Source organism: Lissotriton vulgaris, unplaced genomic scaffold, assembly GCF_964263255.1.
Source record: "Lissotriton vulgaris unplaced genomic scaffold, aLisVul1.2 SCAFFOLD_1439, whole genome shotgun sequence".
NCBI lineage: Eukaryota > Metazoa > Chordata > Amphibia > Caudata > Salamandridae > Lissotriton > Lissotriton vulgaris.
In genome coordinates this window covers 427,559-445,288 of record NW_028248022.1, presented here as the reverse complement: position 1 = coordinate 445,288, position 17,730 = coordinate 427,559, and the positions used below count along the sequence as shown (strand labels likewise).

Here is a 17,730-nt window from a genome sequence, read left to right as displayed (position 1 = left end):
GAAGTCAGACCTCCAGAGCTTTCCAGCAGGGCGACCCAAGGATCCAGACCGGCTTCTTACGATTGAAGGTGGGTGGCTTGGCTCTCGCAGTTGATCCTGGTTACATTTTTATGTTCGGACTGAAAAACGTTTACTGAGTTTGTTCTTGCGCGGTCCCTTAATCTTCTTCACCAGGCTGGATTAGGTGAGGGTTCACTAGCTTGGGTTTCAGCCTACTCCCGGTCTTTATGGAAGTCGGACTTCTGGAGCTTTTAAGTGGGTGGACTGCAGGCTGGCTCGCGTTTGAGGCTCACCGGCTTGGCTGCCTAGGTCGAGTTAGTCCACTTATGGACCTTTTTTCCAAAGTTGCTCCAAACTTCTGGAACTTCTTCTTGAAGTTCCCCAAAGGGTCCAGAACTTATTCCAAGGGTCTGGAAGCTCCAAGATGGTCCTTGAAAGTTTGGGACTTCAGTTCCCACAATCCCCTTGGACAAAACCCTTACAAATCCACTGGTAGTATTCCAGGCTGAGGATTCTTGGTGGTGATGTTCCTGGTGAGCTCTGTTAACCTGTAGCTTGCAAGGAGCCCACTCATCAGTCCCTTTAAAGCAAGGTAGTCCACAGGGCTGTAGTTTGGGATGGTGCAGAGGTGCAATCTTCAGAGGGTAGGGCCTGCTTGAGGCTCATCAAACTCCTCAACTTGGACCCTTCTTGCTCCCTTATTTTTAAGCAGCAGATCTGAGAGGCTCTGCCCCACTCAGATACGTTTTCCAAGTTGTCTGGGTCAAGCAGGAAGACACTCCTGTCCAATGAGGTGCAGGGTAACACCCCAGGGTATGACCACATCCTCTAAAGCATGGGTACTCACAAACGTTCTCTCGGGGGCCAAATTTACACTGTGGTTTGTGTCCGAGGGCCGCACCAGTGGGGGCGGGGTCAGTGAGGGAGGCGGCTGGGCTAGAGCAACACAAAAAAAACTGACCATGAGGTTGATCACTGGTCCCGGCAGCGGACACCTTCGTCCACTGAGCCACCAGACCCGGCATACACACTATCTCTCTCTCTCGCTCTGTTTCTCTCTCTGTCTCCCTCCCTCCCTCTCCCGCTCTCTCTCACTCTCCCTTACTCTGTCCCCCTCCCTCTGTCCCCCTCCCTCTGTCTCCCTCCCTCCGTCTCCCTCCGTCTCCCTCCCTCCCTCTGTCTCCCTTTCCCTCTCTCACTCCCTCACTCTGTCTCCCTTTTCCTCTCTCACTCCCTCACTCTGTCACTCCCTTTCTCTCCCTTCCTCTCCCTTCCTTTTCCTCCCTTCCTTTCCCTCCCTCCCTTTCCCTCTCTCACTCCCTTACTCTGTCACTCCCTTTCCCTCCCTTCCTTTATCTCCCTCCCTTTCCCTCTCTCACTCCCTCACTCTGTCTCCCTTTCCCTCTCTCACTCCCTCACTCTGTCTCCCTTTCCCTCTCTCACTCCCTCACTCTATATCTCTTTCCCTACCTCACTCCCTCACTCTGTCTCCCTTTCCTTCCCGCACTCCCTCACTCTGTCACTCCCTTTCGCTCCCTCCCTTCCCCTCCATCCCTTGCCCTCCCTCTCTTTCCCTGCATCCATTTCCCTCTCTCACTCCCTCACTCTGTCTCCCTTTCCCTCCCTCGCTCTGCCTCCCTTTCCCTCTCTCGCTATGTCTCCCTTTCCCTCCCTTACTCTCTCACTCTGTCACTCCCTTTCCCTCCCTCAATCTGTTTCACTTTCACTCCCTCACTCTGTCTCCCTTTCCCTCCCTCACTCCCTCCCTCTGTCTCCTTTTCCCTCTCTCACTCCCTCACCCGGTCTCCCTTTCCCTCCCTCACTCCCTCACGTCACTCCCTTTCCCTCCCTAGCCCTCCCTTTCCCTTCCTCCCTCCCTTTACCTCCTACCCTTTCCCTCTCTCAGTCCCTCACCCGGTCTCCTTTTCCCTCCCTCACTCACTGTCACTCCCTTTCCCTCCCTCACCCTCACCCTCCCTTTCCCTTCCTCCCTCCCTTTCCACCCTTCCGTCTCTTACTCCCTCACCCGGTCTCCCATTCCCTTCATCTCCCTTTCTTTCCCTCTCCCCCCTCTCCCTCTGTCATCTCACCCTGCCTCTGTGTCAGCCCGGGCTGAGACAGCTTCGGAGCACACACACACACATAGCCGAGCGCATTAACAGGTCTTTAAAAGACCATTAGCATGTTAATGAGGCTGTGTTGTTCACCTCTTAGCGCCCTGCAGCTCCACTCTAACTATGGCTGGAATCGCCCGGCCGGCCCCACAGAGCAGCAGAGTCTACGAGTCCCGCTGCTGTAACTTAGTTTGCAGACAGTCTTTAAAAAAAAAAATTAAAACACTGGTTATGATGTGTGCAAGGTCCGCGGGCCGCCAGGAAAGGCTTGCCGGGCCGCCAGCGGCCCGCGGGCCATACTATGAGTACCCCTGCTCTAAAGTGTGGCACTATTTCCTCCCAGAGGGCACCATTTCCCAAAAATTCACCATGGTTGATTTTCCAGCAGGGAGGGAAGAGCTGGCTAAACACATCTCCGGGATGGCTAATCTCCATAGTCTCTCCCCCTTTTATCTGCTCATTCCTTCCTTAAGCCTAGCATCTGGCCGGGTTTAAGTAGAATATTATACAAAAGAAAGGATGGCTGGGTGACAGATGTGCACAGTTGTGAAACAGTAAAACCAATCCAAGTAATTATAGCTCAAAGGATAAGGTAACAGCCATCCACCGCTCACCAGATGGCATAGAAAACCATACCATTAAATCAAACAGACAGTATATCCCGAGCTCATTTTCTCAATAATCAAAGTTCTTAAACACAATTTGATCTTCTCAATCTTCTTTTATTTCGTAGTACTTCTTCAAAGCAAAGGTCTAGCCGCCAACACGTGTTTCACCTTGTGTGGGATAAGCCACAGACTTCCTTAGGGCAAATCACTGTAAAACCTTCTTAAATGACCAGCAACATGAGCAATAGTAATGTAAATCAGTATATTAAATATCCAAAATATATCAGTTAATCAAATCAAGGACGTGGTCGTATGTCCTCTCCAATTATCTCTTCTAGTAGTTGCTATCCATCAGCTACTTTTCAGAGACGACCGTATCGAGCAATGCGATGAGTATTGGGTCATTGATAGATAGCAACTACTAGAAGAGATAATTGGAGAGGACATACGACCACATCCTTGATTTGATCAACTGATATATTTTGGATATTCAATATACTGATTTACATTACTATTGCTCATGTTGCTGGTCATTTAAGAAGGTTTTAGGGTGATTTGCCCTGAGGAAGTCTGTGGCTTATACCACACAAGACGAAACACGTATTGGCGGCTAGACCTTTGCTTTGAAGAAGTACTACGAAATAAAAGAAGATTTAGAAGATCAACTTGTGTTTAAGGACTTTGATTATTGAGAAAATGAGCTCGGGATATACTGTCTGTTGGGTTCAAATAGAAGTGTAAAAGAACCTGTGTCTTCTACCTGTCTCCTCCTTCCATTGAAGTATATTGTTTACGACCCCTCTCCCTGCTCTGGCATTCCTGTTTAGCAGAACCCTTCCCTCCCAGAAGAGCTGGCTAATCCACTTAACTCTGACAAATCAGGACAGACCATTGGAAGGCGGAATTTCGGCTTACAGACAGGAAAGTCTTATAACTTCTTGTCTGTACATTTTAGGCGAAATTCAACAATATCATATTTATTTATTTTATTTATTTATTTTATTTTTATTTTTATTTATTTTTAGAGTTTTCTATAGCGCGAACTTGAACCGATTAGGTTATCAGAGCGCTTTACATAGCACCAGTTCCGTTACATGTTATCACAGCAGTTTACATAGAATCAGTTACGTTGCACATTTCAGGATCTTGAACCGATTAGGTTATCAGTGCGCTTTACATAAGACAGCATTCGATGTCCAGTGCCCTCCTCCGTCGTGTAGCGGGGGACCTCTTCCAACCCTCCGAAGTCGTCGAGCTGTCGGGACTAGGCTCCTGGAATGTCAGCTGCCCCTTTACAAGGCACTTTACATAGAATCAGTTACGTTACACATTTCAGGAACACATTTCTTTTTGCTCTAGTGAGTAGGGTTATCTCTTCACACAGGGGAAGGGGAACACCTGGCTATATTCCAACAGTTCCACAGGCGATTAGTCGTTAAAGCTATAGTTCTAAACACAGGGGGGGGATACACATGGATACAATCTAATAATCACATAGGATACTAGTCGTTAGAGTTGTCTTCTATCCTGACAGGAGGGATGTGACTGGAAACACTCTAAGGGTAATATATAGGGGTGGTAGAGAGTACAAAGGACCACTGCAAACACTACACTAGTACCAACATAGGGAGGGGTGGGTGGGATGCAAGGGTCTGGAGGGAAGGGCTAGAGTCCAGCGAAAACTGTCCGAACAAACAGCAGCATTCACAGCATAGATGAAGGGTGGGTAGGATACAGGGTATGGAGGGAGGGTCTAGTCCACGAGAAAAGTCCTCCAGAGTCCACCCGGGCACTATCCTCTGCGTTCGTGTTCTGCCGGTCAGAGAAAGCGTGTCTCCCAGGGCGCCATCTTAAAGTCAGGCACCGGCTACACAGCGTGGTCAGCAAGGGGGAAGGGGGGGCAAGAGTCACGGCGGGCGACAGCGGGTGGCAGCGGGGGCCTACATACCGCTCAGGTGATCAGCGCCAGTCCGACTCGCCCCCGGTCTCCGCTCTCCTCCCTGCCGTTCTTCAGCCCGGGCTGACAGCGGGCGTCTGCCATGTTGGGTCCCCGGCAGGGACCGATAGCAGTCAGCCAGCGCCGCTCCACAAACACCAGCAACGAGGTGGCAGCGGGGGACGCGGCAGGAGCCCCACACACGGCTCGGGTGCACAGCGCCCATCCGACTCGCCCCCGGTCTCCGCTCCTCCTCCCCGCTGCTCTACAGCCCGAGCTGGCAACGGGCGGCCGCCATGTTGGGTTCTCGGCGGTGATCAGGAGCACTCAGCAATCGCCGCTCCACCGGCACCAGCAGCGATCTGGGTAGCCCTGCAGGTGCCCCACACCCCCCGCCACAATTATGAGGCGTGTACGTCGCGGGGGGCCTCCCAAGGATGCTGGGCTCCAGGCCGGAGCAGCGCGCTGGCCGGGAGCCGAGACGGTCCACGTCCTTCCCGTCTCGGCTCCGCCCCTTGTTGGAATTAGCAATTCTGGGAAGTCCTTGAATGCTATTTTTGTAATTCTCCTAGCGGGATTTATTAGTTAATCACTTCTTGCCATGTTAACCTATGTGGCAGGGGTTTTTGCAATTGGAAAAGCGACTTGGGCTATTTTTCCAACACCAGGGCTTATAAAAACACCTTTTAGAAGAACCCTGCTTATATCTACAGGACTTCTCCCACCCCTAGAACACATAGGGGAGATTTTAGGGGTTCTGAATATGAGAAAATATTGCAGATCGTCCCTCCACAGTGCTCCTAGCACAAAAGTCGATTTTGTGAAGCACGTTATCACAATGTGGGGAGTGAAATGTGCAATATCACTTAACCCAGGGCATATACAACTCATTTTTTACAAGGGTCCTCCTTATAAATACCTGACTCCCCACCGCTGGGACATCTAGGGGAGATCATGGGGGTCCTAATATGCCCAAACATTGTAGGTTATCTATTTTTAAGTGCCAAAGTCGAGTTTGGGCACAATGTGCATGTTTAAAAGCAGTGCAGCAACACAAGGCTGCTTTTAAACTGACCTCAGGCTTTCATAGTACACACATGCAAGTGAAGAAAGGGCTGCTGGCCTCTAACGGCCATGCCCTATTCAGTCATTCAAATGGAAAAATAGAAGTACTGGTACTCTGTGCCAGAGTACCTGCTTGTTTCTGAGAAATGCCGGTACTACCCAATTAAAAGTATTACATTACTCTTGAGAAGTGCCAGTACTCTCCCTCTCAAAATAAAAAGGTGCCTGTATTCCGGGCAGTACCAGCCCATTCAAAGCAATGGCCCTATTCTATACTAGGGACTTAAATGTAGTTTTAATCCCCCTGCCCTATTAGGGCCTTAAAGGGGACGTCATGACAATCACAGGAGTACCTTAACCCATAGTGTACATTAATGTAGGTAGGTGTTTTCACTGAATTCTAAGTGCCTCTTTCAGCCTTGCACTGACCTCAGGCCTGGTTAGGCAGAGCCAAGGGTCAGTCTGAGTCAGTTACCACCAGTATCAGCCAGCAAACAGTTGGGGGTGCCCAGGGCACAGGATGACTCTGGCCTTTGGTGCACAGCCAGGGCGCCAAACACAACAACAAGAACGAGGCAATGCCTGTGCGTGTCAGCGTGTCCCATGCAGAGAACTGACAGCTGGACCTGCTGCAACAATGTGCGAGTAGTGTCCAGAACAAAATGCAGCTGGTCCCTGCTGGGGTACTCTGCAGCAACAGTCAGTGCCACTATATATTGCTGTGGGGGGCACGCAGGGGGCTAGTGTGGTGCAGGATCATATTAAACTGCATGCAGCAAGTATGGAAATTGAAGGTAGTTCAAGCATACGCTGAATCAGTTAATGACCTCAGCAGTGATAATAATCAGCACAATAGCAGACTGCAGCACTGCCTGCACTGAACAGTGAGAGCAAGGCAATGTACAGCACACTGCACATATAAGCAAATTTCAGTGAACATGGGCTCTGCATATAATGGGCACTGCCAGCATGCTCTTGGTTCAAGCAGTGCATAAGCAAGTGTGCCTTTGATGCTCTCCTCGTCCATTGGTTGAAGAGCCATGAATGGCTCAGAAAATGTCCTTTACTCATTCAATTTGATGCCAGCTTCTGTTTGTTGCCAACTGGCTCCAGAGTCCAGTGCTGCTTGTAAAATCCTGCTGCATTGAAACAAGTCCACAAAGGTGCCTCTTGTTAAACTCACCACTGCAGGTTTGTGCTTTCTTTGAAGGATCCCACCAGACGTTAAACTTAAGGGGTGGGGGGAAAGGGGGGGGGCACATCCCTTCAGGCCCGTGGTTAATCACGTAGCTTGATTCCTTTTGTTGGTTCATCACTGTGTTGTCTTTGTGTCTCTCAGGTGCAGTCAATGGACTCATTCAGGGTGTTTCACTTCCCAGCACTTTCTTTGCCATTGCATTATTGCTGGTTCTGATCTCCTTGTCATTCAAAGGAGTATTGGCGTTGACCGACCCTGCTGATATACATGTCTGTCAACAAGGTCCTGGCAAACCCCAAACCCTGGCAAAATAGATTGCCTGGAAACTGGCCTATAATGGGAATTTGGGGCTGAGCTCTATTTCCTCTAACACTCTTTCTCAAAAGCAGGAAAACCTGTGAGATGCCCTGATTTTGTCCAGGTCACACCCTCGGATGTACCGGAAGACAACAGTGCTTCATTGATCCAAGAATGAGGAATAACAGACAGAACTGAGGAGGAGGTGGTCTTTTAGTTCGGATGTGCCTGAAGAGAAAATTGATACCCTGTAATAATGTTCGCTTCACCTCCTGTGACTCATAGAACCCTGCACACGCACGCACAAACACGTGCAAACTCGCAGTCACAGAGAAGAATAGAGTTGAGCTTCACACAAAGGTTTTATTGCATGAATCTGTTATGGATTCACAATTAAACACACTATTGCCTTCTGGTGGTTGAGCCGGGAATTGCAAGTTGTTTTTCTCAAAATTAAACGGGGGATATTTGATTCGTGGACTTGATTTTGTTATGAGACACTGGTATGATGTTGACTGTAAACCCATAATGTTCCAGGATTCAGCTTTAACTTCTGATTGTTTTTGTCTGTCACTGTCTTCATTCTGAACCAGGTGAACTAGAAACAGGGTTGCAGGTACCAACAATTACAGATTATTCCATCATATAATGATGGCTTCATAACGAAAGCACAACTCAGGAATGACTTAAGTTTTAGGTAATTTCAGGTTTCATTTTCAAATCAGCACTCTTGACGGTGTGTAATCAAACATTTCTTTGATGGACAAACATTTGGATCCTCATCAGGAGGTTCCAGGTAATTTTGAATGTGGATATTCGCCGATCCTATGCATTTCTTCCCGAAGACTTCGGCAGCTGAAATCTGCAGATAAAGAATCAGAAAGAAACTAGGAGTCACCAGGGGAACGAGGTGTGGAATTACCATTTCAAAGATAATTCACAATGTCTCGGGAACAACAGTGTGCCAATCATAATACCAGTCAAAACACCTAGTATTCCATAATTATTGTTTCCCCTGGCTTTGGTGACTCCTGGGAGGGGGTGGGGGTGTCGCAGTTTCCTGGCCAAACTCTGAGAGTTCGCAAGAAGCCTCGCAATGTTGGCTCATTTTGCAGATCTAAGCAAAAGGCTTTCAAGGTTGGCAGGGTGAAACACCGCGCCAGTCACCCTACAGCATGAAGTCAGGGCCCGCATCTAAACTCCTAGAAGAGGGAGTGGAAGAGGACAGTGTATGAGAACAGAGCCGTGTCCGTCCATCAGAGAAAAATGTCAGTCCCAGAAAAGAGGATTCCCCGAAGCCAGCAGCACAGTTTCAAAGAGCTGGAAAACCATCCACAAGATTAGAAGACACAAAGACCCTTGAAGGAACTTTATATTCCATGTAAGACTTCTGTAAGAAAAAAGGCCTCCCACGTCTGCAGAGTAAAGGCCCAGAGATGCAACTTTAAAGCCGCTGGCTTTGAAATGCCCAACAATGTCAGTATTCGTCCCCCATTAATAGGCAGAAATCGTGCACTCCAAAAGGGAAGTTTGTGATGACATGGGCAGGGGCAGTTCAATACCAAGGCTTAAAATACAGATGCGCATAGCCTTTCAGGATCAGTATCAGCCACTAGCGTGACAAAAATGATGCAGCAGCTGGAAAGACTTATTCTGAGTGGAAACATAATGGGGGGCATGTTCAGTATATTGCGCGAGATGTGGGATTCTCAGAGAGTCAGAAAACATATCTCAGGATGAGTGGCAGATGCAAGAGGATCTGGGGTGTGTCTTGTAGGACTCCAGGGTTGTTGCCCTATTTGGAAGAAACAGTCGCTTTCCATGGCCATCCGCCACCAGAGACGAATCCCACTCATCTCCTCAGCACCAGGGATTGGCACAGATTCTTGACTTTTCATGCTGGGATCGCACAGGTGCTGAAATGACATTCTGTGGTTACAGCTTTCAAGTTTACTGCCCCAGAGCTAAAGTTTTTCTTATGCCATTAGATGGCCAGGCATAATTCTGCACACAAGCACCGGTGCAGAAGAAAAAATGAAAAGGTTACCTTTTCACTTCAATTTTAAGTGTGTTCACCTAAGCCATGGAGATTCTCCGGCCAAAGATTGTCCTACGAGAAGGGAACGCCAACATTATGCAGGACAACAAGAGGGAGTCCCAGAATCTTCAAAGAATTTCATATAGAACATGTATCAGGGCCTGAGGACAGAGTGGTAAGGAGAAGTGTGGCTCAGGGGTTAGAGGCGGCAGACCCGGACGCGGAGATCGGCCCTGGACCAGGGTGCAATTCCCCGCCTCGGCGGGTCTTGGGCTAAAAATTCCACGGACTCGATAATTCTCGCTCCGGTGCCTTCTTGACTCACGGGTTCACACTCTGCGACTCTGGGCAATAGCTTGCTTAATCTCCACAACGGCCCCTCGCGGCGGGATGCCTGGCTTTCACCTTGTGGATACCCTGCCGGGGTTATCTCACAGGGGAATACCAGGACGGGTTACCTAAGCAAGCGCTGGGAAACCCACTGCGGGTAGCTGTGCGCTATATAAGCTCAAATACATTTACATTTACATAAGGAAAGAGACTCTAACATCACTAAACCAATGACCACAAAAATGGACTCCGCGATCCCCTTACCACAACACCTGAGTTAAGGAAAGCTGAAATTCTCCATCACTACAGAGGAGAACCATCACGCCAGACCTGCATTTTATCCTGTGAATTATTCATGGGTATTACGCGTATACGGGGGTAGGGGGGTTGTCTTGATCAGGAGAGGAATAAACAGCATTTGTGTCCTTCAAAGGCTCTCACACAGATCACAGATTTCTCTAATTGAAATCAGGACTTTGTTGGACTGTGTGCACTTAGAGGGGCTCGTGGCTTTGGAAATAAACAATAGTATTCGGCACAGGTGCCCCTGTTGCATAGACCCTTGCCATCAACCTGTACCCTGGTACTACCCTCCATTTCTAACATACCCAGAACTGCTCAATCACGGTTCCGGGACTTGGTGGGTTCCCGCCTCTGACTGGCTGGAGCCCTCTTTTATCGGCTTGCCTCACAAACATCTCGAGCAGTTGTTGACCCCAGTATTCCAAGACACTGTACCCCTTTTCTTGACTTACTTGCACACCCAGGGTAGTATGCACTGTATGTATACATATGTAGGTTGCTGCTCTTTTACTAGGAACTGTTCCGCCCAGATGTACGCTAATGATGTGGGGTCCCTGCTACACCACCATTGGCAAAGCCCCCCTTCATGCAGTACATTTACAGGGATTTTGCATATATCTTGTGACAGATACCTCTTTCCATTGGGAGTTGTTCACAGGATTGGTTATTGAAGAGCAGTGTTTTTCAGTGCACGTTCACCTGTCACTTGCTGCACGTCGCACGTTGTTTTTTAAACGAAGAGCCGAGTTCCAGGGACGCTGTAGACAGAGTCCATCCGAAGCTGCTGCATAGACATTTCATTTCCTCTTTTAGCCGTCTCTGAAAACATTCATTTCCTGTAAAGTGGCCAAACTTTGCTCTGTGTGGTATCAGTCTCAATCTGGTACAGGCCAGTGGTTAAGCCTCCCGAGTCCTGCAGGCAAACCTCAGCATTAACTCTTTGCAGGCAGGATGCTGAGTTCAAGTCTTTTACAAGCTGCCCGGGTCTGGTATGATCCTTATTGATCGCTCACCCCGGGTCATCTACCTGATGCCCGTGATTGCCCTGCCCTGGGACTGCTAACACTAGACAGTTCTTCGGAAAAAGGGCAGCTCCTCTGGCATACCACAGCATGTCTGGATTTTGGGGTCCCCGATGTCTCTCCAGTGTGCTTGTCAGTCGGTGTGCAGGGTCCCTGGGAGCTCCAACTGTGCACCAGCATCCGGGGGTCCCCAATCCGGCAGCCTTTTGAGGCCACTCAATAATCCGACAGTGACCGCGCGCCAGTATTTTGGGCATCTCCCTAACATCCCATGGTCTGTGAAGCTTTTTGTCTTTAAAACATCCTCACCATCCCAGGGACCTCTGTGTTCTAGGGACTCCATGAAAAGAGTGTGGCTGTTTGCGGATGGGCGCAGGGCTGGTAAAGCTCGTTCTCCATTACAATCACCCACAGCAATATTTACCCTGGACTGGCCCCTCATTTGCTGGTTAGCTCTGGTTTAGATCAAGTCTGCCTCATGATCAAGGCTGTAAATCACCAGCCTTCCTCAGGCGACGGTATCTATCCAGGCCACACAAGAGGGTGGGTGGCTTAAGATATCACCAGTTGAGCAGACCTGCCAACTACAGCTAATTTGTGAGCATCAGAGGGTCTGCTAGGTAGGAAGTGGACTGTAACAACCTAAGGATTCTGCAATTCTAAAAGCTCTGTGCTCGACTGCTCAATTTGCCAGGACCCGGCCTGGCCATAAATGGTGCTGATGATTGTCAATATGAGGTGGGAGTCTGGAGGTCAGGTGTGATGGACAGTTGAATTGCTTAGAACACCCAGAATCTCCTGCCTCAAGAGAAGGTACATGACCACTGTTAAAGAAGGAAGATTGCCTCAATATAGTTCGTGCCTGTGGACATTCCATCCATTATTATAACCATTGTAACAATATCCAGTTAATTATGCATCTAGAACACAGTGGATAAAATGGCTGGAAACAATTAGCTTATTTATAGAGAATTTTTCTGATAACCAGGCTCTGTCTCTTTACACATTGCCTATCTTCAGGATAGGCTCAGATGTTTGACTCCGTAATATCCTGCCATATCTGTCCTTTTTGACGTCTCTGAGAGTATCATGTGTCGTTCAGGCACTGTCCCTGAGATGGCTGCGCGCGTCTCCTGATCACTGGAGAATTCCTACTAGCCACAGGTTCAGTTGCATTCTCTCCACGAGTCAATCAAACTTTATTGTTTTAAGTTAATAAAAACCATCACAATATTGCCATGTACGCAAAACATAGAAGCACATAATATCTCTAAGAAATGTGGTACACACTGGTGGTTTAATACAATTATAAACACAACTTTGTCCAACTCTTCCTAAGTGATTGCTAAAACTTAACATCAAGCCGTATGTTAATTATTGTATGGTAACCCAGTTGATGGAAAATCAGTAAATCATCAAGCGGTCAAATTATGCTTAGGTCACTACCATAAAATCGACAGAAGTCATATAAAATTGTTTCCAGTAATAGGATGTTTCATTTAAACAATGTTTCGTATAAAACCAGGACTTGTATCAATGTACTGTTAATCTGAGGGTCAGATGGATTGAGCCCTTTTATTATGGACATCCAACAGGATCTGATGCACCTGTCGTTAAAAATGTTTTTCAATAATAAAATACAAGCATTCTTTGAAAGTGGACATATGCCAACCAAGTGGATGATGTCTTCCCTTACGGCGCTGCATAACCTACATGACGTTGGGTGACAGCGAATGTGAGGGCATCCTAAGTCCTATTCCATAGCCCTTCCCCAACCCTGTCAATGGCTCAGAGACTGTAAATTGACTCATTGTCTGCATCTCATTTGAATAATCTGAGACACCCACCGCATTTCTTCTCCCACCAGTCCTCTTGCCCATATTATCTTCTGTTCCCAGACGCAGAAAAGTAAAGGGGTGCTATCCAATAGGAGCCCAGCAATTGCTGGACCAATGAGGGGGCTGGTAGCTCATCAAGGGAGCAGGAGGGAGGCACTGTCTCTTTAGGGACGTGTGTGCGCTGCCACCTGTAAACATTTCCTCAGTATCAGGGCTCCTTGACACAACTCCTGACTCTGACTGTTCTTGCATTCAGTGCACACATGGTCTTAGCATTCTTAGGGCCAAGGCATGTTAGCTTTCAGGGGCTACAGTCAGTCCACAGTCTGTCAGCAACTTAGCAAAGGAAGGCGTGCCTGACATCAACACCCTTTAACCATATGCTTCCATCCGGGTGTGGTTTCTTCACCTCTTGAAAACTCGCTGGATTCTCTGCGAATGCTCCACGCATTTGCTTGAGTCTTTGTAATATCATGGTTTGTCCTTGAGTGAGCGCATTGTCATTTTTTGGTTACACTTTGAATGTTATGCCGTGCACAGTGTCCTGTTTCTCTGCTGTTTAGTCTGTGTTGCTGAGCATTTGATGGCTTTGTTGTGCAAACCGAGGGGATGGAGGGTACACAGTGTTCTGTCTTCTGTGCTATTGTTAAAAGTTTTACTGTCCAGCACGGCTGCTCGTGCCAACCCTGCACATAGACAATCTTGCAGGTTTGCAGCGCGCAGCGTGCTTAGATGTTGGGCGTTAATAGATTATTAAATCTTTGTTATCGCGTTCCAGTCGTGGCCTTTGACACTTCTGCTCTCTCCTCCTGCAGCTCCCTAATATGTTCGGAGACCTTCGCTCCACCTTGATAGCGCTGATGATTGGCTCGTACGCCTCCTCCGCAGTTACCTTTCCTGGAATTAAGGTGAGCAATCCGCCTGCACTTTGAACGCCTGCTCAGCATCACTCTTGGCAATAGACGCCCGGTCAGGCGCACGTTCCGGAATGACTTGCGCCATCTCTGGCAGAACACCTGTTATCAGATGTCCCCTAGCAGCATCGAGTGGGCAGGCACAGTCACTGACCACGCACAGGGTGGGGCCACACTGGCACACATTGTATCACTGTAGTAGTCTCACACCACAAAACATACCTAAACCATCAAAGACACACATGCTGCGGAGGGTCACTCTGGATAGCGAGTGACACACGCATAGGCAGAGCGCCCTACTTTCAAACTCTCACACCTGTGCTAGTGTACATCTGTCATCATTACAGGCATTTTACATTCACAGGTATCGTGTAACACTCCACAGCAGAGTGCAACGCGCTTGGTGCCCGATTCACGACTTGGGCGTAATCTCCGCACAGCACACTGCAGAGAATGCGCCGTGCAGAGATTCCACCCCAGGTGCGGAGACTCCGCACTCGTAACTTTACTACACGTAAATGCCTTTGTGAATCGGGCCCTCAGTCTCTGGCAGCGTTAAACTTGCAAGCACAGCATGTAATGGTTTAGCCTTCCCTTTGCATTTGTCTCGGAAATCCTAATGATGGGAGATGTGTTTGATCCAGGGATCCTTCCCCACCACCAGGGCAATATTTTGTCAGCACAGCAGACATGTTCCTCCATCGCGTTCAAATTGAGTTTCTACAGTGTGCACTCAATCGCGATGAGCAGGCAGGATCGAGGCAGTAAACCTAGCTTTGTTTACAGTGATGCAGGAGGAGAACATAAAGAATGTTTAAAATACTGGAAAAAGTCAATTTAGCAGAACACCACATCAATCCCTATGGCCGAGGTAGCATGACTCTTTCAGTTCCTTGAAGGGCGAAGAGTTTTCGTGACTTGAGATGGCCTGGGTATGACTATGCTTGGATCGTCCTTTTGCCCCCTACATATCCCACTGGAAGCTCAAGTCCAGCTAACAAACACCTCCATGGCTGCACAGTGCTCCTTGTTAGGTGAGCCCCTACTACTCCCCTCGTTCAGCAACTAGGTGTGGAGAGGCGTGGCAAGAATATATTGAGTAACAACGCTCTGAATCAGTAACAAGGTGAGGCACTTTAATTGGCCACGCGGTGTGGCAATCATTGGAGCAAAGAGACTTGAGTCATCAAGAAATACCACATACAGCATGGAGGCTCCCCCGTGCCACGGAGTAGAGAGCACACATGCGTCATAGACACCCCGTGCAGGTGTGGCTGAGTGATAGTGGGCAGCAGTCAGCAAGTGGGCAACCTATACCTCTTGAGGGCCGGTGACAGAGGTGCCCTAGGGTATCCTAAGCAGTCGGATGGCTTTTTTGATCCAGATCAGTAGTGGAAGTGTGTCATGACTTGCCAAATTCTTTAAAATGCCTCGGCCATGTCTCAGTAGTCGCAGTTACCAATAGGCGAGAAATTCCAGTAAATAAAGAATAGAGATTCAGACAAAACATTTAAGTGTTCCAAAATATAACTGGACTGAAGGTCTATGTCACGTTGCCACGCTTGCAGACAGTGTGAACATCACATACACAATGTCACACTCTCAGTTCCACACCTGAAATTGCAGATTCAAGGATACTATTGAAGGTTGAACTTCTGAATGTTTACTTTGCTACAATGGTGTAGTGCAGGACAAACTTGTGCAGCCTTACTACTCTCATATCTGCTTATTCACACAGTTACACACATGGACAGCTCACAGGAACTCTTGTGTACTCTGGGGAATGCCTCTTGCTACTCAGACTCGTTTGCACGGACAGGGACGAGCTGCTTCCTGTTCACTCAAGTGCATCCTCTGGTCTTCTCCGCTTACCTTTGATCTTGTGTACCTCTCCTAGATGTCATAGTGGTCACGGACTGTCTCCTAACCTCTAGGATGGCCTGTCTTCACCACTGTAGGGTCTGTGTATGACTTTGCCCAGCTATCAACTCTCTCACTTCATTAAGATATCTCTCACTCTGTCCTGCCCTCCATTGTGACTTCTCTGTCACTTCCTTTGCAGGTGATCTATGACCTGGGAGCCCCATTCATCACCATCCTTATCGTCTGGGCGGCCTGTGCTGGCCTTGTCTTCTTCAACTGCTTCTTCAACTGGCCCCTGGAGCCTTTCCCTGGCCCTGAGGACATGGACTATACGTAAGTGATTCCTTCTGAGCGCCAGGCCCTGAGTACTGCAGTAGGGAACACTCAGAAACCGGGTACCAATTCTTAGCTAGTGGCTGGATCCTTAGAAGAGAACTTTTCCTCTGCATTTGGGCACCTAATGATGAGGCTTATGTTTTAAAGAGCAGTGTTTTTCTACATCACTCTGCTCGCTTGTTTTCTGATATAGTCTGGGATGGACACTGAGCCTGTATTTTCTTTCTGGAGAAAGTTAGTGTTTAAGTTGTAAAGCGCTCTGATATCCTCCGGGATCAAGTTCGCGCTATATAAAACTTCATAAATAAATGAATAAATGTATTTTATTTTATATTTTTTTTTTATTTAAAGAGTTTTATATAGCGCTGGCTAGACCCGAAGGTATCAGAGCACTTTACATGAGAATCAACAATGTAACAGAAAAAGATCAGCAATTACACAATACATCAAAAATAGGCAATACAATTAGAAGAGGAGAGAAAAGAGAGACAAGTAGTGGAGGGGGCAGGGGAGGTGAGAAAGGGGGGATAAGGGAAGAGACAACAAGGAGAGACAAAAGGAAGTCTGTCTAAATTACGACTGGGTAGGTGACGATCAAGGAGAGAATCCACGGCCCATCTCCCCTATAGCTAAACCAGGTAGCTCCATCGGGCATCAGACATGCTCGTAAGAGCTCTACGTAATCCTTAATTATATGTTTGAGGCATTTGAGCTGTAGATCACATGCTGTACATAGATCGCCAACAAGTGTTGGTGGCTGGATCCTTAGAAGAGAACTGCTCGTAAGAGCTCCACCTGATCCCTTATTATATTTCTACCAACTAGAAACAGGAAGCTGCCATCTCTGATCAAACACTGGCCCCTAAAAATGAGTGTTATTTGCCCCAACTGGTTTTGAAATGCTCTAAAAATCAGGGAAGATACCTGTTCTCTTACTAAAGTCAGGAAAGTTATCTTTTTCTTTTTCATAAAGCACTCTACAAGAGTGCCTGTGCTTCCCTATACCTGCCGGCTCACCCTCTGTTCTCTGTGTACTTCCCTATATCTGCCTGCCCACCTTCCATTGTCTGTGTCATCCCTGCCCACCCAGCCTCCGTTGACCATGTGCTTCCTCACCTCAGCCCACCCACCTTCCATTGCCCGTGTGTTTCCCCCTCCTCTGCACTGCGTTGCCTGTGTACTTCCTCATTGTTGTCTCTGACTTGTTCCTATGTAGCCCACCTGCACCCTTCCTGATCCATGTTGCCCCACTACCCCTCCGCAACCCTCCCCCAACCCACTACCCCCTTTTTTTAATGCATTAGTGTTATATTGCACAATCTTTTAATTACAAATCCATCTAAGATAGGCAAATAAAAAGAAAAAATGCACGCCTTGCTTTGTAGGTGCGCACATCCGTGTTGGCACAGGCCTATAAAATGATGCCACATCTGAGCGGATTTTTTGGGCATTATTTTCAGCCCATGCAGCCCATACAGTACTGCTGTATAGCCTGGCTAAAATCATTGCCAAAGTCAATAGGTCCCATAGGCGAGATCTATTGAATTCGCCAATGCTTGTCTTGTTATTGGACCCATTCTTCAGCATGTCTCTGGTGCGTTTCCAACATCTAACGTCTCATTCTCTGCATAACTCTGCGTGTTACTTCTCCTTGTGTGGGTATGGTCCGATCTGTGTACAGATGCTACAACAATGCATAGCTCAATGCAGTGTAAATGGAATTATTAATGCTGGAGAGTGTTAGAAAGATTAAATTATGTTTACTAATGACAGTAAAGTATGGTGCAGTTTATGGACTAGATTCAACCAGCCGTGTCAATGAGAGTTGCAGAAAATATTCTATAGCCTTTAAAAGCCATGCTTTGTGC

At 47.9% G+C, this 17,730-nt stretch overlaps 1 protein-coding gene across 1 annotated transcript in view; it reads left to right on the top strand.

The window, feature by feature from the left end:
- The window catches only part of LOC147664950 (large neutral amino acids transporter small subunit 4), a 74,462-nt gene that overhangs the window by 20,673 nt on the left and 36,059 nt on the right, over positions 1 to 17,730 (top strand). Inside the window, exons 6-7 of the mRNA XM_086949866.1 lie at positions 13,565 to 13,657; positions 15,726 to 15,859. Of these exons, the coding sequence (XP_086805992.1) occupies positions 13,565 to 13,657; positions 15,726 to 15,859 (227 nt within the window). The remainder of the gene's footprint in view (positions 1 to 13,564; positions 13,658 to 15,725; positions 15,860 to 17,730) is intronic.